Raw genomic sequence first — 17,441 nt, 5'->3', positions numbered from 1 at the left:
TAATTTCCGTCTCAATTCTATCACTGCATCTGTGTGTGTGTAAAAAAAGAACACAAAAGTGGAGTTTAAAATGTTTTGGTAGCATTTTATTGATGCATTTTTAAATTACATCAGGTAAAATTTTAAACACGTGTAACCAGGCAAGTTGGAAACTAAAAGATGACCTATTAATCAACTAACTATATCCAATGTTGTGATTTGCTAGAGTATTACCCACATCATCGAAAACACCTGGCCAGATTTCACATTGATGTTTTCTCTCGTGTATGAATGCGCTTGTGTTTAGTTAAGTTTTCATTCTGAGAGAATGATTTACCGCAAATATCACAACGATATGGCTTCTCTCCTGTGTGAATGCGAATGTGCACAGCTAAGTGGTCGTTCCGAGAGAATGATTTACCACAAATATCACAGCAATATGGCTTCTCTCCTGTGTGAATGCGACAGTGTTTAGCTAAGCTATCATTGTGAGAGAATGATTTACCACAGATATCACAGTGATATGGCTTCTCTCCTGTATGAATACGACTATGCATGGCTAAGTTATCTTTCTGAGAGAACGATTTACTACATACATCACAGTGATATGGTTTCTCTCCTGAATGAACGTGACTGTGCACAGCTAAGTGACCATTCTGAGAGAATGATTTTCCACAGATATCACAGCAATATGGCTTCTCTCCTGTATGAATGTGATTGTGTTTAGCTAAGTTATCATTCTGAGAGAATGATTTACCACAGATGTCACAGCGATATGGCTTCTCCCCTGTATGAATGCGATTGTGTTTAGCTAAGTGTTCATTCTGAGAGAATGATTTACCACAGATATCACACTGAAATGGTTTTTCTCCTGTATGAATACGACTGTGCATAGCTAAGTTATCATTCTGAGAGAACGATTTACCACATATATCACAGTGATACGGTTTCTCTCCTGTATGAATGCGACTGTGCACAGCTAAGTGACCATTCTGAGAGAATGATTTACCACATATATCACAGCAATATGGTTTCTCTCCTGTATGAATGTGCTTGTGTTTAGCCAAGCTATAATTGTGAGAAAATGATTCACCACAGATATCACAGCGATATGGCCTCTCCCCTGTATGAATGCGATTGTGTTTAGCTAAGCTGGTATGACAAGAGAATGATTTACCACAGATATCACACGGAAATGGTTTTTCTCCTGTATGAATGCGCTTGTGTTTTGTTAGGTGATAACTGACATAGAATGATGTACCACAGATATCACACTGATGTTGTTTCTCACTTGTGTGAATAAGTTTGTGATCAATTAACTTTTGTTTCCGAGAGAATGACTTACCACAGGTATCACAGTGATATGGTTTTTCCCCTGTATGAATACGTTTGTGGTCAATCAAGTGCACATTCCTACGAAATGTTTTACCACAGATATCACAGTGATGTGGCTTTTCTCCTGTATGAATATGTTTGTGAGTTGTGAGGCTATATTTTTGAGAAAACGATTTTTGACAAATATCACATTGGTATGGGGATTTTCCTAACTCTTTCGGCATCTTAACCTTTTAGTATTCAGATTACTGTGTAATTTGTAATTCTTTTCCATTCACATTGTTTTGAATTAATTACATATTACTTCATAGGTTTGAAACTTCAACGATGTGATTGTTTTTAGAGTGACATTGCAGGGTAGGTATGAGAGGTCAAATCTGGTTGGTTTGATTATAAAATAGTCAGAATATATGGGTCGGGTATGGCTGGTTCAAACACTAAAGTGTTCAGATAAAGAAAATCAACTCTCAAACTTTATCATATAATTAAGCACCCACTACACTCTCTGAGTGGTTGGCGTTAGGAAGGGCATCCAGCTGTAGAAACTCTGCCAAATCAGACTGGAGCCTGGTGTTGCCATCCGGTTTCACCAGTCCTCAGTCAAATCGTCCAACCCATGCTAGCATGGAAAGCGGACGTTAAACGATGATGATGATGATCTTTCTTATTTCTCTTTTTATAACTTATTCGTAACAACTATTTGGTCTGTTCCATCAACTGTGATCTTTGCTGATATCTGAAGGTGCAGAAAGCATCTTTGTAATTTAATCCAAGCTTATTTCAAATGAAATTAATCTGCTACATATATTAGACTGAATTTATCAAAGATGATAAATATTGAAGATGTCAGATATAAAAATTCCTTTTCTGCCAAGTTATTCAGTTATTCTGAAAGAAACGAGAAACAATATAAGAAATCAAAGACTGCTAAAGTGAAAAGATTCAACAGAACATGGACATAGACAATATATACGATTTATATAAATTATATACACGATACATACAATATCTACTCTCTCTTTGGTCATGCTGCTTTTGTAGACCGCCATGATTCTGTCACCATCCAATTCCATTATTATGAATTTGAATCGGGAGATTGAGTCATAGCGAATCTTTCATTGGCTGATTACACAATCACAGTGTGACTTATTGGGGCATGCAATGTTCTTGATGAAGGACTCTATGCCATTTAAGTAGCTGTTTGCCACTTTGTTTTTGCATTCTGTGTTTCTATGTTCTTTGGTCTGTTTTCACCATCATGCCTCAGAGAAACCAGAACAGAAAGTTCTTGATGGATACTTGATGAAGAATCCTACGCTATTTGAGTAGATGTTTGCCAGTTTGTTTTTGCAGTCTGTGTTTCTATGTTCTTAGGTCTGTTTTCACCATCATGCCTCAGAGACACCAGAACAGAAAGTTCTTGATGGATACTTGATGAAGGACTCTATGCCATTTAAGTAGCTGTTTGCCACTTTGTTTTTGCATTCTGTGTTTCTATGTTCTTTGGTCTGTTTTCACCATCATGCCTCAGAGATACCAGAACAGAAAGTTCTTGATGAAGAATCCTACGCTATTTGAGTAGATGTTTGCCAGTTTGTTTTTGCAGTCTGTGTTTCTATGTTCTTCGGTCCGTTTTCACAGAGCTGGCAACACTGCTTCACCATCACACATGCAGGCCATTTTAGTTTCCATTTAGCTTCAGTGTTCTTACATTTCATATGGCAATTGTGATATTCCCTCTGTCAAAAATACTTCCTCTCAGGTCACAAGCAAAACCACCTTGGTGGAAGATGAACAACGCTATCATTGGCAACCAAAGCCACAAGTGATTATTGTGCAATGTTAGCACTACATGATTTCGCCTGCCAGCTGAATGTGTTTGGCATGATTGTAAACATACTGAAAGATTTAGGATATGGACAAGAACCAGAGATGCTTGTGAAATATGCCAGGGAAATGCCACTGTGTCAGCCATCAGCTGTACATACTCCTGTGCTCCCTTTATTTTGCTATGCTTCTATATATATTCCTACACACACACATATCTACATACACGTATTACCTCTGCATAAAGACTGTTAGATAAACGCAGACTTTCGTACATGCTTATATACATATACGCACACACACGTGTGTTGCTGTTTACTTTATTCGTTCAATTATTGTTTAAGTGTTTTACGATTGATTTCAAACTCTGTGGTAAGGAATTGTAGTTTCAAGGCACAAAAATAAAGTTTCCCTTACCTTTGAGTTGCAATCAAGTACCGCGATTAAATGATACCGGTGTTTCCACGTCTTCGCTTACGTGATTCCCACACTACGGATTCCCTTCCCACCATTTCTGGGAGAACGACGTAAAAAGAGGCAGAGATGACGTCATTAGGTGTTTTCCGGTTCTCCTGCGCCGTCTCTCATCTTCATTTCCGGTAAGTGACCCTTCCACCTAAGGAATCGAATAAAGATAAAGCTTGTTGTGTTAGGATGACAAAGTAAGTTGCGCTTTTTCCTTTTCTTTCTGTTGATATTTAAATGTAAGTAATAATTGTTTCCAGTTTCGGTACAAACACAGCGGTTTTAGTGGCTGAGGCCAGAAATAATTTATTTTATCATTCTCTGATGTATGAAAGGCGAGGTTGACCCGCGGAGAGATGGAAAAGGAGATTTACTGCACGGCTTTCCCCTCGATTCTCTGAGAGATTAGGGTTGGTTGTCGTGTATCCGAATGTAACAATGTCCCAATATAACGTGGAAATAGGTGTATGCAGATGCTTCCAATGGAATAGGTGTAGCAGGATTGCACTTATAATCCATGATAGCAGTCTGGAGTAAAAGCGTTGTTTGACTATTACACACTTTGCTGGTGCATTTTCGGCTAGTTCCTTCATTTGTCTCAATAGCTGTGAAGGCATATGGACAGCATGATGTTCATCGTTCACTTATGTGCGAAACTTCTGCTCTGTAGATAGAGAAGTCCATCATAAAGTCTACGTCTTAACACTGTAATAAGTGGCATCTTATGGTGGGTTGATAATAAGATCCTTAACTTCTGACTTAAAGAAAGCCTATTGGCAGTGATTCAGCAGAAGGCCCGCGACGCCATAATCTTCAGCGAAGAAGTCTTCACATTTCACACCAGACTTCGTACCACCGGCTTCTGCTTGTTCGTTTCTCTTATATCCTCACCACTGCAAACATCTTATCTAACTGTGCAATTGTCTCTTTTCATACCTTCTCTCTGATTCCTACATGTCCACGCTCACTTTGCTCAGCACTTGTTAACAATTCCAAATAAATTACTATGCTTTAAAAACAAAACACGCCTTCTGACATTTATGCATAGATTTATTTCCACGTTATTTTGGGACATTGTTACATTCGATCACACAACAACCAACTCTATTACATTTAGAACCAGTAACTAACCACTAAATTTGGTGAATACGAAACTCACTAAAAAATTGTCGAAATACATTAAGGTATGGAGTTACTTCCCCCTTAACTGCTTTTTGTTAGTTCTTCATTATCACTTTTCCTCATTAAACTTGGTCTTATTTAATTAAACATTTAGATTTACTTCGTCAGAACTAGTTTGCAAGTGATACATAGGACCCCATATTGACTGTAAATAATTACTAATTTACTTAATTTAGAGTGGTCATTTCAAGCGATCGTCGAAACTTCTGTTTTACAGTAAACGTCGACGTTATATCCTGTTTCTTTCAATTATATTGTGACATCTTCCTCGTCGGTTATATATTATGTAAGTATTATTCATATAAACATCTGTATTATACATGTTTATCTCATATTCGTTTTCTACACAGTTGTTGGCACTATCATGCTAAGCATGATAGTGCCCAGTTGTTCACACCCAGTAGGCTGGGGTTATTTCTGTTTTTGTTAACGGGTGTGGATCTTCATATTCTGTTGTATCTGGGGTGAGTCATTCTCTTTTAGTGCCTCGTAATTTAACACACTCACCCGTAAAATTTCCACTCATTTACTTATTTATTTTTCTAAATATTTCTTTATATTGACCGTCACTTTTACATACATCTAGTTGTTTTGTTGTGAGCAGTAGAAATAAAAGGAAACTGAAGACACGAAAGACATCTCACGAAGTAACAATGTTGAATTTATAATTACACTGTTTGTTTTTCTTGTTTTAATCTTTATTTCAGTTTTCATTGTTCCCAGGGAGCACATGGCGGAGACGTAACCTATCCCCTTTCCTTTTATTTTAATATTTTTTAACGGAAATCCACATTTTCGGCTATCGAGATACCGGTTCTGAAAGAAAAAAAAAAAATGGCTAAAGCACGACTTCAAAATTTTGATTCTGCTATTGACATCTTTATTCTAATTCTTTCGTGGTAGGATAACTGAACGGAACAGAAAAGTAGAAAGACAGCGCAGGAGGACCGGCAGGGACCAGATGACGTGAAGTCTGCCTATTTTTACGTCGTTCTTCTAGAATTTGTTTGAAGGGATCCGAGATGAGATATGTGGAGTCCACCCATAATAACTAAATGATCTGGCCACGGTACCCAATCTCAACTTCAGGTAAGAGCAACTATATGTTCGTACCTTTAAACTACAATTCCATATCACAGATTTTCAAATCAGTCATAAAGCATTTCAACAATAATTAAGCGAATGCAGTAAACAGCAACTTATATGTGTGTGTGCATGTATGTATATAAGCATGTAGGAAAAGTCTGGGCGATCTTTCGTTTTGACTCGGAAAATCATAACAAAGGACTCCCATTCTTCTCAGTGTTTTCCTGGAGTGGATCACAAATGATGGCCGCAGAGTTAACATGACAAACCTGAGACATACTGACAACATTGATAGGATTGGCAGCAAGGAAGGACAGATTGGTCAGCTTTGGTAGCCACTTTGATGCAAGCAAATTAGCATGTGTTGTATTTACTGTTGGGTATGCAAGAACTTTGAAAATACCTCATGGAATGATGACTGTGTGCTGCTTAGTAATGGGCTGCCGTTTGACAAGGTACAGGACCCGTTGAGTCACCCTGCCAGCGACGAAGTGAAGTCAAGAGTCAAGGGACTGTAGCATGGTGGATTATGAAGAATTGACAGAAGAGCTCAGCTGAGCCAATGTTGCTTCTTACATTGAGGCGGAGTGAAGGAATCCCAGAAGATCGACAGCCAGGATCACGAACCTCTATCAAGATGGTAACTATAAGGCATCCAGAGGGCTGACGTCCATGGTTGTGTAATCAGCCAATGAAAGATTCACTGTGACTCAATCTCCCGATTCAAATTCATAATAATGGAATTGGATGGTGACAGACAATTATGGCAGTCTACAAAAGCAGCATGACCAAAGAGAGAGTATATATTGTATGTATCGTCTATGCATTGTATATATATATATATATATATATATGTATGTATATTGTATGTACATATGTGCATGCGCAGTTGAATCTTTTCACTTTAGCAGTCTTCGATTTCTTATATTCTTTCTCGTTTATTTCAGAATAACTGATGATATTGGCAGAAAAGGAATTTTTATATCTGACATCTTCAATATTTATCTTCTTTGATAGACTAAAGGAAGCTGTTATACAGAAGAACTATAACCATGTTTATATAAATCGGTGATGAATTATAGCGAAACATTTCCTCTCTATGAGATTGTCATCAACATTTCTCTAATATATGTGGCAGATTAATTTCATTTGAAATAAGCTTGGATTAAATTACAAAGACGCTTTCTGCACCTTCCGATATCAGCAAAGATCACAGTTGATAGAAATATAACAAAACAAACAGCAATACGAATAGGTTATAAAATGAGAAATAAGAAAAATATTCCTACGTATATACAAAGTAGTGAGAGTCAATAATAATGGAAAACTTAATTATATGAGAAAGTCTGAGAGTTGATTATCTTTTTCTTAATGCCTTTAGCATTTAAACCAGCCATACCCTGCCTATATATTCTGACTATTTTACAATCAATCCAACCAGATTTGGCCTCTCATACCTACCCTGCAATGCCACTATAAAAAGATCACATCGTTGAAGTTTCAAACCTATGAGATAATACAAGTTTAATTCAAAACAACGTGAATGAAAAAGAATTACAAATCACAGAGTAATTTGAATACCAAAAGGTTTAAAAGATGCCGAAAGAGTTAGGAAAATCACCATACCAATGTGATATCTGTCAAAATTCATTCTCCCAAAAACATCACCTCACAACTCACAAATTTATTCATACAGGAGGAAAAACCATGCCACTGTGATATCTGTGGTAAAACATTTCATCGGAATGTGCACTTGATTGACCACAAATGCATTCATACAGGAGAAAAACACAAATATATTCATTCAGGAGAAAAACCAATTCAGTGTGATATCTGTGGTAAATCATTCTACCATACAAGTAGCTTAACTGTACATAAACATATACAGGAGACAAACAATGTCAGTGTGATATCTGTGGTAAATCATTCTACCATACAAGTAGCTTAACTGTACATAAACATATACAGGAGACAAACAATGTCAGTGTGATATCTGTGGTAAATCGTTCTCCCAAAGGAGTAATTTAACTATTCATAAAAGCATTCATACAGGAGAGAAATAGTACCACTTTGATGTGTGTTGTAAATCATTTCTTTGGCATGCCAGTTTAGCTAAAAACAATTGCACACATACAGGGATGAAACCTTATCACTGTGATATCTGTGGTAAATCATTCTCTCAGAATGGTAACTTAGTTAGACACAGTCGTATTCATACAGGAGAGAAGCCATATCGCTGTGATATATGTGGTAAATCATTCTCTCAGAATGATAACTTAGCTGCGCATAATCGCATTCATACAGGAGACAAGCCATATCGCTGTGATATCTGTGGTAAATCATTCTCTAAGAATGATGGCTTAGCTAAACACTGTCGCAGTCATACAGGTGAGAAGCCATATTGCTGTGATATCTGTGGTAAATCATTCTCTCAAAATGGTCACTTAGCTATGCACAGTCGCATTCATACAGGAGAAAAACCATTTCAGTGTGATATCTGTGGTAAATCATTCTCTCAGAATGAACACTTAGCTAAACACAATCGCATTCATACAGGAGAGAAGCCATATTGCTGTGATATCTGTGGAAAATCATTCGCTCACGATCATGGCTTGGCTAAGCATCATCACATTCATTCAAAAGAGAAGACATTTCACTGTGATATCTGTGGTAAATCATTCTCTCAGAATGATAGTCTGACTAAGCACATTCACATAGGAAAGAAAAGACATTGCTGTGATATTTGTGGTAAATCATTCTCTCAAAATCACAACTTAACTAAACACATTCACATTCATACAGGAGAGAAGCCATATCGCTGTGATATCTGTGGTAAATCATTCTCTCAGAATGAACATTTAGCTAGACACAATCGCATTCATACAGGAGAGAAGCCATATCGCTGTGATATCTGTGGTACATCATTCTCTCAGAAGGATAATTTAGCTAAACACAATCGCATTCATACAGGAGAGAAGCCATATCGCTGTGATATCTGTGGTAAATCATTCTCTCACAATTATCACTTAGTTATGCACAATCGTATTCATACAGGAGAGAAACCGTATCACTGTGATGTCTGTGGTAAATCGTTTTCTTGGAATGATAGCTTAGCTAAACACAATCGCATTCATACAGGTGAGAAACCGTATTGTTGTGATATCTGTGGTAAATCATTCTCTCAGAGTCGTCAGTTAGCTGTGCATAATCGCATTCATACAGGAGAGAATCCATATCGCTGTGATATATGTGGTAAATCATTCTCTTACAACGATAGCTTAGCTAAACACTGTCGCATTCATACAGGAGAGAAGCCATATTGCTGTGATATGTGTGGTAAATCATTCTCTCGGAATGACCAATTAGCTGTGCACATTCGCATTCATACAGGAGAGAAGCCATATCACTGTGATAAATCATTCTCTTACAACGATAGCTTAGCTAAACACTGTCGCATTCATACAGGAGAGAAGCCATATCACTGTGATATCTGTGGTAAATCATTCTCTCACAACAATAGCTTATCTAAACACTGTCGCATTCATACAGGAGAGAAGTCATATCGCTGTGATATCTGTGGTAAATCATTCTCTCGGAATGACCACTTAGTTGTGCACATTCGCATTCATACGGGAGAGGAGCCATATCGTTGTGATATCTGTGGTAAATCATTCTCTCGGAATGACCACTTAGCTAAACATTGTCACATTCACACTGGAAAGAAAACATTGTTGTGATATCTGTGGTAAATCATTCTCCCGCAATGATTGCTAAGCTAAATACTATTGCATTCATACAGGAGAGAAGCCATATCACTGTGATATATGTGGTAAATCGTTTTCTCAGTATGACTGCTTAGCTAAGCACAATCACATTCATTCAGAAGTGAAGACATTTCCCTGTGATAAATTATTCTCTCGGAATGATTACTTAGCTGTGCACAATCGTATTCATAGAAGAGAGAAACCATATTGCTGTGATATCCGGGGTAAATTATTCTCTCAGAGTGGTCACTTAACTAAACTCAAAAGCATTCATACAAGAGAGAAAACACTGTGATACCTGTGGTAAATCATTGTTTTGAAATGGTAGACAGATCTATTCTTCAGTTGGCTAACCAGGAATATAGCATCAGTCATGTCCCTGACCGGCACAAACCCAGACTGCATCTCCTCTCCACTAACTCTCTCCTTAATTAATTTACATCACCTGGTACAGCAACTTGATACCTCTGTAAAATTCACCATTTTATTAACTATGGGCAGTACTGATGGGCCTATCTACTATGATAAAGAACTCGGTTAGGTCAGTCATTTATGGCTTTAGGTATGGACACATAAGTTAGTTATTGACTGACATGATCGTTTATAGGCAGTGTACTTTATTTTTTTTTTTTTGCAGCTGTTACTGGGCCCTTCTACCTCCTCTATACAGCGGCAAGGATGCTGAGGCATTGGAGTTGAGGAAATCAACTGGCTGCCTCTCCCAAAATTTCAGTCATTGCGCCTATAGTAGAAAAGATTATTGATCCCAGTGATGCAATATATTTTGGTCTAGAAGCGATGTCCACTTTTAGATGTAGAAAATAGAGTTGGGGGAGTCAACAATAATTGTCGGTTTAAGGTGGCAGGCTGGCGGAATTGATAGCAGACTGGACAGAATACTTTGAGGTATTTCTTCTGGTTTCATGTTCTAAGTTCAAATAACCCATTATCAACTTTGCCTTTCATCCTTTCAGGGTTGATAAAACGAGTACCAGTTGAGCACTGGGGTCGATATAATTGACTGATTCTCTCCCTAAACTTTCAAGCCTTCTACCTAGAGCAGAAAGTTATTTTATGTCAGCTTAACATGTATTTTATTACGTTCAAAAAAAGGAGTTCTTTAAGCAAATTTTGGGGGTTTATGTGAACTGATGAACTATAAGCCACATATACACAAACATATTGTTTCATTTTCCCTGTGATTTTTATTGTTGTGCAAATGTAAGCCTTCTTTGTTCAGCTAATTGGTGAGCTTCAGATATTTTACTCTCTTTAAGAAACCATTACATTTTCAATAATACCATATCAAAAACAAAGTTTCAAAAAAAAAAAATCAAGAATCCATGATTGGGAATTTGAGAGTTTGAGTAAAGGAGTCTCACCAGCCTCTCAAATTTTAATAGCATTCCCAAGAAAAGTTATCTTTGACCATTGTAACTAATTATATCTTCACATTTATATCATAATATTTATTAATGAGATTCTTAGGAAAACACATGTCTTGTCAACGATTTCTTGTTCTTAAGAAATTATCTGTTACCAATGTCTTTGTAATACTGATGCAATTCCTACAGTACATCTTAATATGTGGCAAAAGGGCAGTTGGGTTGGCAGAACTAATGGGTCACCACTGAATTAAAGTATTTGGTGTCATAGTTTTGCATACAGAGTTCAAATGCCAATAACCTATTCTTCAATATTTTCTAATTCATGGAATTTATGTATCATAGTTGTATTCTATAAAATAATCCTCATTGATATTTTGTTCTTTTTAAATTTTATAAATACTATTCATGAGAAATAAAAAAAAAATGTACAATACCATCTGTTATTTTTAATTCTTACATTCACCTTTACAATATAGAATTTATGCTCACACAAACACACATGATTTTGGTTATTCTTGTTTAGTGTAAATGCTACAGTCAAAAACATTAGCTGCAATAATCCAATTTTCAAATACAAGAAGTAATCAATTAATGATGAAGTGAAAAACTTAAGCAATGCATTGATTAAAACAAATGAGTAGATTTGGTAGGTTTAGCAGATTCGGTGAGACAGCCTTGTTCACTATACATCTTTGTGGCAATGATTGTTGAACATTCAAAGATCTGAATATTCATAAATTTTGATTCGATTTATTTATTTCCATCTCAATTCTATCACTGCATCTGTGTGTGTGTGTGTGCAAAAGAGAACACAAAAGTGGAGTTTAAAATGTTTTGGTAGCATTTTATTGATGCATTTTTAAATTACATCCTAGGAAAAATCCAACATTTTCAGGTAAAATTTTAAACACGTGTAACCAGGCAAGTTGGAAACTAAAAGATGACCTATTAATCAACTAACATGATGAACTGTAGATGTTAGTGTGTGCACTTTCTTACTGCAAAATGCATTCTTTTCTCTTTTTTACTGGTTTCAATCATAAGACTGCCGCCATGCTGGGGCACCATCTTGCCAAACTTTTGAATGGATCCCAGTACTTACTTTGTGTAAAGCCTGGTACGTGTTCTAACACCTTGGATGTACATTTCAGGACTGGGATCTCACCATCCAGCTGAGAAGTGAAGAGAAATTTGTGGAGGCACATGGACTCATAATGACAAGATTGTGGTTTCGATTCCTGAAACCAAGTGATGTGGTGTGTTCTTGAGCAAAACGCTTCATTTCATCATGTTCATCCAGTCCACTCAGGTGGCAAAAATGAGTAATCCTGTGATGGACTAGTACCCCATCCATGAGGAAATATTTGTGTTACAGAATGACAGAAAAAGAAATCCAAAACCTACAAAGAGCACAACAAAAACAGCAGGCTATATTGAAAAGGAAATCTGAAGAAGTGTCCGACTTAACTTTTTCTTCCTATCCTTGTATCTCAGGATGGTCCATGCTTTTTTCCCCCCACATAAACACAAAAAAAAATGACCATCCCGAAATCCAACAATATCTGTTTCAACACAGTTTCACATTAGGGATTTTGCAACACAAATTCATAAACGTAATTTTTCTTCATAATGTTTTTTTCTTTTTTTTTGGGGGGGGGGGGGCCTAACATGCACGACTGAGATTAACATATGAATAGTATTTCACAAAAAAAGAATTGTACCTTCGTATCTTTCAATTGTCTCAGACAATGGACTGCAGCCATGCTGGGGCCCTGCATTGACAGGCTTTAGTCAAACAAATTGACCTAAGACTTATTTTTAAAGTGTGGTAATTTTCTATTAAACTTTATTAAGCTGTTAAGTTATGGAGACATGAACAAACCAATACCAGTTTTCAAGATGTGGTTGAGGATACACACACAAATATGGGCTTCTTTCCAGACAACTGGAGGTTCCAATGGAACAACCTGCTGAGGGTTACTGAACAAAACTGTGGCTGATGCAAAGACCCTTCTTGACTGAGGAGACATTTCAAAAGAATGATTCAGCACATATCACAGTGATGTTTTCTCTCCTGTATGAATACGCTTGTGTTTAGTTAAGTGTTCATTCTGAGAGAATGATTTACCACAGATATCACAGCAATACGGTTTCTCTCCTGTATGAATGCGATTGTGCACAGCTAAGTGAATATTCTGCAAGAATGATTTACCACAGATATCACAGCGATATGGCCTCTCTCCTGTATGAATGCGATTGTGTTTAGCTAAACCATCATTCTGAGTGAATGATTTACCACAGATTTCGCAGTAATATGGTTTCTCTCCTGTATGAACGCGATTGTGTTTAGCTAAGCTATCGTTCCGAGAAAATGATTTACCACAGATATCACAGTGATATAGTTTCTTTTCTGAATGAATGTGATTGTGCTTAACCAAGCTATCATTCTGAGAAAATGATTTACCACAGATATCACAGCGATATGGCTTCTCTCTTGTATGAATGCGAATGTGCACAGCTAAGTGGTCATTCCGAGAGAATGCCTTACCACAGATATCACAGCAATATGGCCTCTCTCCCGTATGAATGCGACAGTGTTTAGCTAAACCATCATTCTGAGTGAATGATTTACCACAGACTTCACAGTGATATCGTTTCTCTCTTGTATGGATGTGATTGTGCTTAGATAAGCTATCATTATGAGAGAATGATTTACCACAGATATCACAACGATATGGCTTCTCTCCTGTATGAATACGATTGTGCACAGTTAAATGATCACTTCGAGAGAATGATTTACCACAGATATCACAGCGATATGGCTTCTCTCCTGTGTGAATGCGAGAGTGTTTAGCTAAGCTGTCATTCTGAGAGAATGATTTACCACAGATATCACAGCGATATGGCTTCTCTCCTGTATGAATGCGACTGTGAATAATTAAGTTATCATTCTGAGAGAACGATTTACCACAGGTATCACAGTGATATGGCCGCTCTCCTGTATGAATACGATTGTGCATAGCTAAGTGGCCATTCTGAGAGAATGATTTACCACAGATATTGCAGGAATACGGCTTCTCCCCTGTATGAATGTGATTGTGTTTAGCTAAGCTATCATTCTGAGAGAATGATTTACCACAGACATCACAGTGATATGGCTTCTCCCCTGTATGAATGCGATTGTGTCTAGCTAAGTGATCATTCTGAAAGAATGATTTACCACAGATATCACAGTGATAAAGTTTCTCCCCTGTATGTATGCGATTGTGCTTAGCTAAACTGGCCTGTGAAGAGAATGATTTACCACAGATATCACACTGACATGGTTTTTCTCCCGTATGAACACGCTTGTGTTTTGTTAGGGCATGAATGAGAGAGAATGATTTACCACAGATATCACACTGATATTGTTTCTCCTTTGTATGAATAAGCTTGTGTTGAATTAAGTTTGGTTTCCGGGAGAATGATTTATCACAGGTATCACAGTGATATGGTTTTTCTCCTGTATGAATACGTCTGTGGTCAATTAAGTGCAGATTCCGTCGAAATGTTTTACCACAGATATCACAGTCATATGGTCTTTCTCCTGTATGAATATATTTGTGAGTTGTTAGGTTATATCTTTGAGAAAATGATTTCTGACAAATATCACATTGGTATGGGGATTTTCCTAACTCTTTTGGCATCTTTTTAACCTTTTAGTATTCGGATTATTCTGTGATTCGTAATGCTTTTTTCTTCACGTTGTTTCGAATGAATTGCGTATTATTTCATCAGTTTCAAACTTCAACGATGTGATTGTTTTTAGAGTGACATTGCAGGGTAGGTATGAGAGGACAAATCTCATTCGTTTGATTATAAAATAATCAAAATATATCGGCCGGATATGGCTGAGTTAAACACTAAAGTGTTCAGATAAAGAAAATCAGCTTCCAAACTTTCTCACACAATTAAATTTTCCAGAATTTTTGCCTCTCACCATTATATATATATATATATATATATGTAGGAATACTTTTCTTATTTCTCTTTTTATAGCTTGTTGATAACAACTATTTCTTGTGTTCCATCAGCTCTGATCTTTGCTGATATCAGAAGGAGGCAGAAAGCATCTTTGTAATTTAATCCAAGTTTATTTCAAATGAAATTAATCTGCCACATATATTAGGCTGTGAATATGAGAAATGTTGATGACGATCTCATAGAGAGGAAATGTTTCGCTATAATTCATCACCAATTTATATAAACATGGTTATAGTTCTTCTGTATAACAGCTTCCTTTAGTCTATCAAAGAAGATAAATATTGAAGATGTCAGATATAAAAATTCCTTTTCTGCCAATATCATCAGTTATTCTGAAATAAACGAGAAAGAATATAAAAATTTAAAGACTGCTAAAGTCAAAGGATTCAACAGAACATGGACATAGACAATATATATACGATTTATATAATTATATACACGATATATAATTTATATACTCTCTCTTTGGTCATGCTGCTTTTGCAGACTCCCATGATTTTCTGTCACCATCCAATTCCATTTTTATGAATTTGAATTGGGAGATCGAGTCATGGTGGCAATACCATGTTGTTATAACTGGAAAATTCCAGTAGGTGTAGCTCCTTCTCATTCGCGCATCCCTCCTCACCCATTTAGTAGAATATATCATTCTCACTTTGTTCATGACATCCTGAAGTTTTAATACAATTTCTTTGCAGACTTGTGCTACAAACTAGGTTTTGAGCCCTTCTGAAACTAATTGGCATCAGTACACAATGTTCTTGATGAAGAACACTACGCCATTTGAGTTCGCCGCTTTGTTTTTGCATTCTATGTTCTTTGGTCTGTTTTCACCATCTCACATGCAGGTCATTTTAGTTTCCATTTAGCTTCAGTGTTCTTACATTTCATGTCAAATGTGATGTTCCCTCTGTCAAAAATCTTTCCTGTCAAGTCACAAGTAGTACACAAACAAAACCAGTTTGGTGGAAGATGAATTACACAATCATTGGCAACCCTGGCCACAAGTGATTTAATATAAAGCTGTTGCCTTGTCTGTTTGTCATATACCACCTTGGCTAGGTAAACCTGGTAGATCTCCTGGTCTAACAATAGCTAATTTCTTTCAACTATGTGCCTTGTCCTGATAGCTAACATAGCACAGGCATAGCTGTGTGGTAAGGAGTTTGCTTCACAACCACATTGTTCTGGATTTAGTCCCATAGAATGGTACATTTGGCAAGTTGTTTTTTAATATAACTTCGGGCTGACCAGAACCTTGTGAGTGGATATGGTAGACAGAAGATAGGTAGATAAGATTTTTTAAAAAGGGTACAGACTCCCTTCAGACATGAATGATAATGGGATTGCACCTACAAAGTTCCCCCACTAGGCAGAAATCTGGGAACAGTTGTTCATGGAAGACTAGCAGTTACACATGCATACCAGACTCCCCTCTCCACGCCAGTGATGTTTATCCAAGGGAAAGAGAAAGGTCGATACAGCTTGGCACCAGTGACGATGCAACTAATGTCTACAGCTGACTGAACTGGAACATCGTGAAATAAAGTGTCTTGCTTAAGGACATGTCTGTGTGTGTATTTGGGACTATGTTTGTCCCTCATTCCAGCACGACAACTGGTGTTGGTGTGCTTATGTTCCTGCAATCTAGCAATTTAGCGAAAGAGACTGATAGCAGGTTTTAAAAGAGAAAATAAGTGGTGAGGTCGATTTGACTATAATTCTTCAAGGTGGTGCCCGAGTATTACTGCACTCTAATGAACTGTAACAAGGAAAAGATGATGTTGTGAAAGTCTGTCTAGGAACTGTTCTTGCCTTGGCTACTGATTTCATTGTAGAAACCATTGCTCTGTTGGTGCAATGTTAGCAGATGATTTCGCCTGTCGTGTCGATAACCGTACTGAGAGATTTAGGATATGGTCAAGGATAAGAGGTACTTGTGAAATATGCTAGTGTTTCAGCCATCAGCTGTACATAGTTACTCCCGAGCTCCCTATATCTTGCTATGCTTCTATATATATTCCTATACACACACATATCTACATACACGTATTACAGATAAACACAGACTTTCGTACATGCTTATATACATATATGCACAGACATATGTGTTGCTGTTTACTTTATTCGCTCAATTATTGTTTAAATGTTTTACGACTGATTTTCAAACTCTGTGGTAAGGAATCGTAGTTTCAAGGCACAAAAATAAAGTTTCCCTTACCTTTGAGTTGCAATCAGGTACTGCGATTAAATGATTCAGGTGTTTCCACGTCTTCGCTTACGTGATTCCCACACTACGGATTCCCTTCCCACCGCTTCTAGAAAAACGTAAAAAGAGGCGGAGATGACGTCATCAGGTCTTTTCCGGTCCTCCTGCGCCGTCTCCCATCTT

At 37.1% G+C, this 17,441-nt stretch overlaps 3 protein-coding genes across 8 annotated transcripts; 1 reads left to right on the top strand and 2 right to left on the bottom strand.

The window, feature by feature from the left end:
- Positions 1 to 64: 64 nt before the first annotated feature.
- LOC149132807 (uncharacterized) lies at positions 65 to 3,697 on the bottom strand. Of its 2 annotated transcripts, none has more exons than XM_089362035.1 (2): positions 3,559 to 3,697; positions 65 to 2,202 (listed from the first exon to the last, which is right to left on the bottom strand). In XM_089362035.1, exon 2 carries the CDS (start codon positions 1,536 to 1,538, stop codon positions 243 to 245), a length of 1,296 nt encoding a protein of 431 aa, XP_089218161.1. In that variant the 5' UTR covers positions 1,539 to 2,202; positions 3,559 to 3,697; the 3' UTR covers positions 65 to 242. The 2 variants fall into 2 exon arrangements, with proteins under 2 accessions (XP_089218161.1, XP_089218162.1); XM_089362036.1 differs by having other exon boundaries at positions 2,319 to 3,686.
- Positions 3,672 to 11,459, top strand: LOC106884194 (uncharacterized). 5 transcript variants are annotated; one of them, XM_089362031.1, is made up of 4 exons: positions 3,734 to 3,803; positions 5,006 to 5,074; positions 5,692 to 5,877; positions 6,822 to 11,459. In XM_089362031.1, the coding sequence occupies exon 4, from the start codon at positions 8,013 to 8,015 to the stop codon at positions 9,609 to 9,611; it is 1,599 nt and encodes a 532-aa protein (XP_089218157.1). In that variant the 5' UTR covers positions 3,734 to 3,803; positions 5,006 to 5,074; positions 5,692 to 5,877; positions 6,822 to 8,012; the 3' UTR covers positions 9,612 to 11,459. The 5 variants fall into 5 exon arrangements, with proteins under 5 accessions (XP_089218155.1, XP_089218157.1, XP_089218159.1 ...); XM_089362029.1 differs by lacking the exon at positions 5,006 to 5,074 and having other exon boundaries at positions 3,672 to 3,803; XM_089362030.1 differs by lacking the exon at positions 3,734 to 3,803 and having other exon boundaries at positions 4,788 to 5,074.
- LOC106884188 (uncharacterized) lies at positions 10,255 to 17,409 on the bottom strand. Its single transcript, XM_052972322.2, has 2 exons — positions 17,271 to 17,409; positions 10,255 to 15,381 (listed from the first exon to the last, which is right to left on the bottom strand). Exon 2 carries the CDS (start codon positions 14,710 to 14,712, stop codon positions 13,081 to 13,083), a length of 1,632 nt encoding a protein of 543 aa, XP_052828282.1. The 5' UTR covers positions 14,713 to 15,381; positions 17,271 to 17,409; the 3' UTR covers positions 10,255 to 13,080.
- Positions 17,410 to 17,441: the final 32 nt, after the last annotated feature.

The sequence above is a fragment of the Octopus bimaculoides genome, chromosome 13, assembly GCF_046866305.1.
Source record: "Octopus bimaculoides isolate indiv1 chromosome 13, ASM4686630v1, whole genome shotgun sequence".
NCBI classification, from domain to species: domain Eukaryota; kingdom Metazoa; phylum Mollusca; class Cephalopoda; order Octopoda; family Octopodidae; genus Octopus; species Octopus bimaculoides.
This window is presented reverse-complemented; position numbering and strand designations above follow the sequence as displayed.

Coding starts and splice junctions, on each gene's coding strand:
- LOC149132807 (XM_089362035.1), bottom strand. CDS start 1,538: ATGCCGAAAGAGTTAGGAAAATCCCCATACCAATGTGATATTTGTCAA.
- LOC106884194 (XM_089362029.1), top strand. CDS start 8,013: ATGAAACCTTATCACTGTGATATCTGTGGTAAATCATTCTCTCAGAAT.
- LOC106884188 (XM_052972322.2), bottom strand. CDS start 14,712: ATGCCAAAAGAGTTAGGAAAATCCCCATACCAATGTGATATTTGTCAG.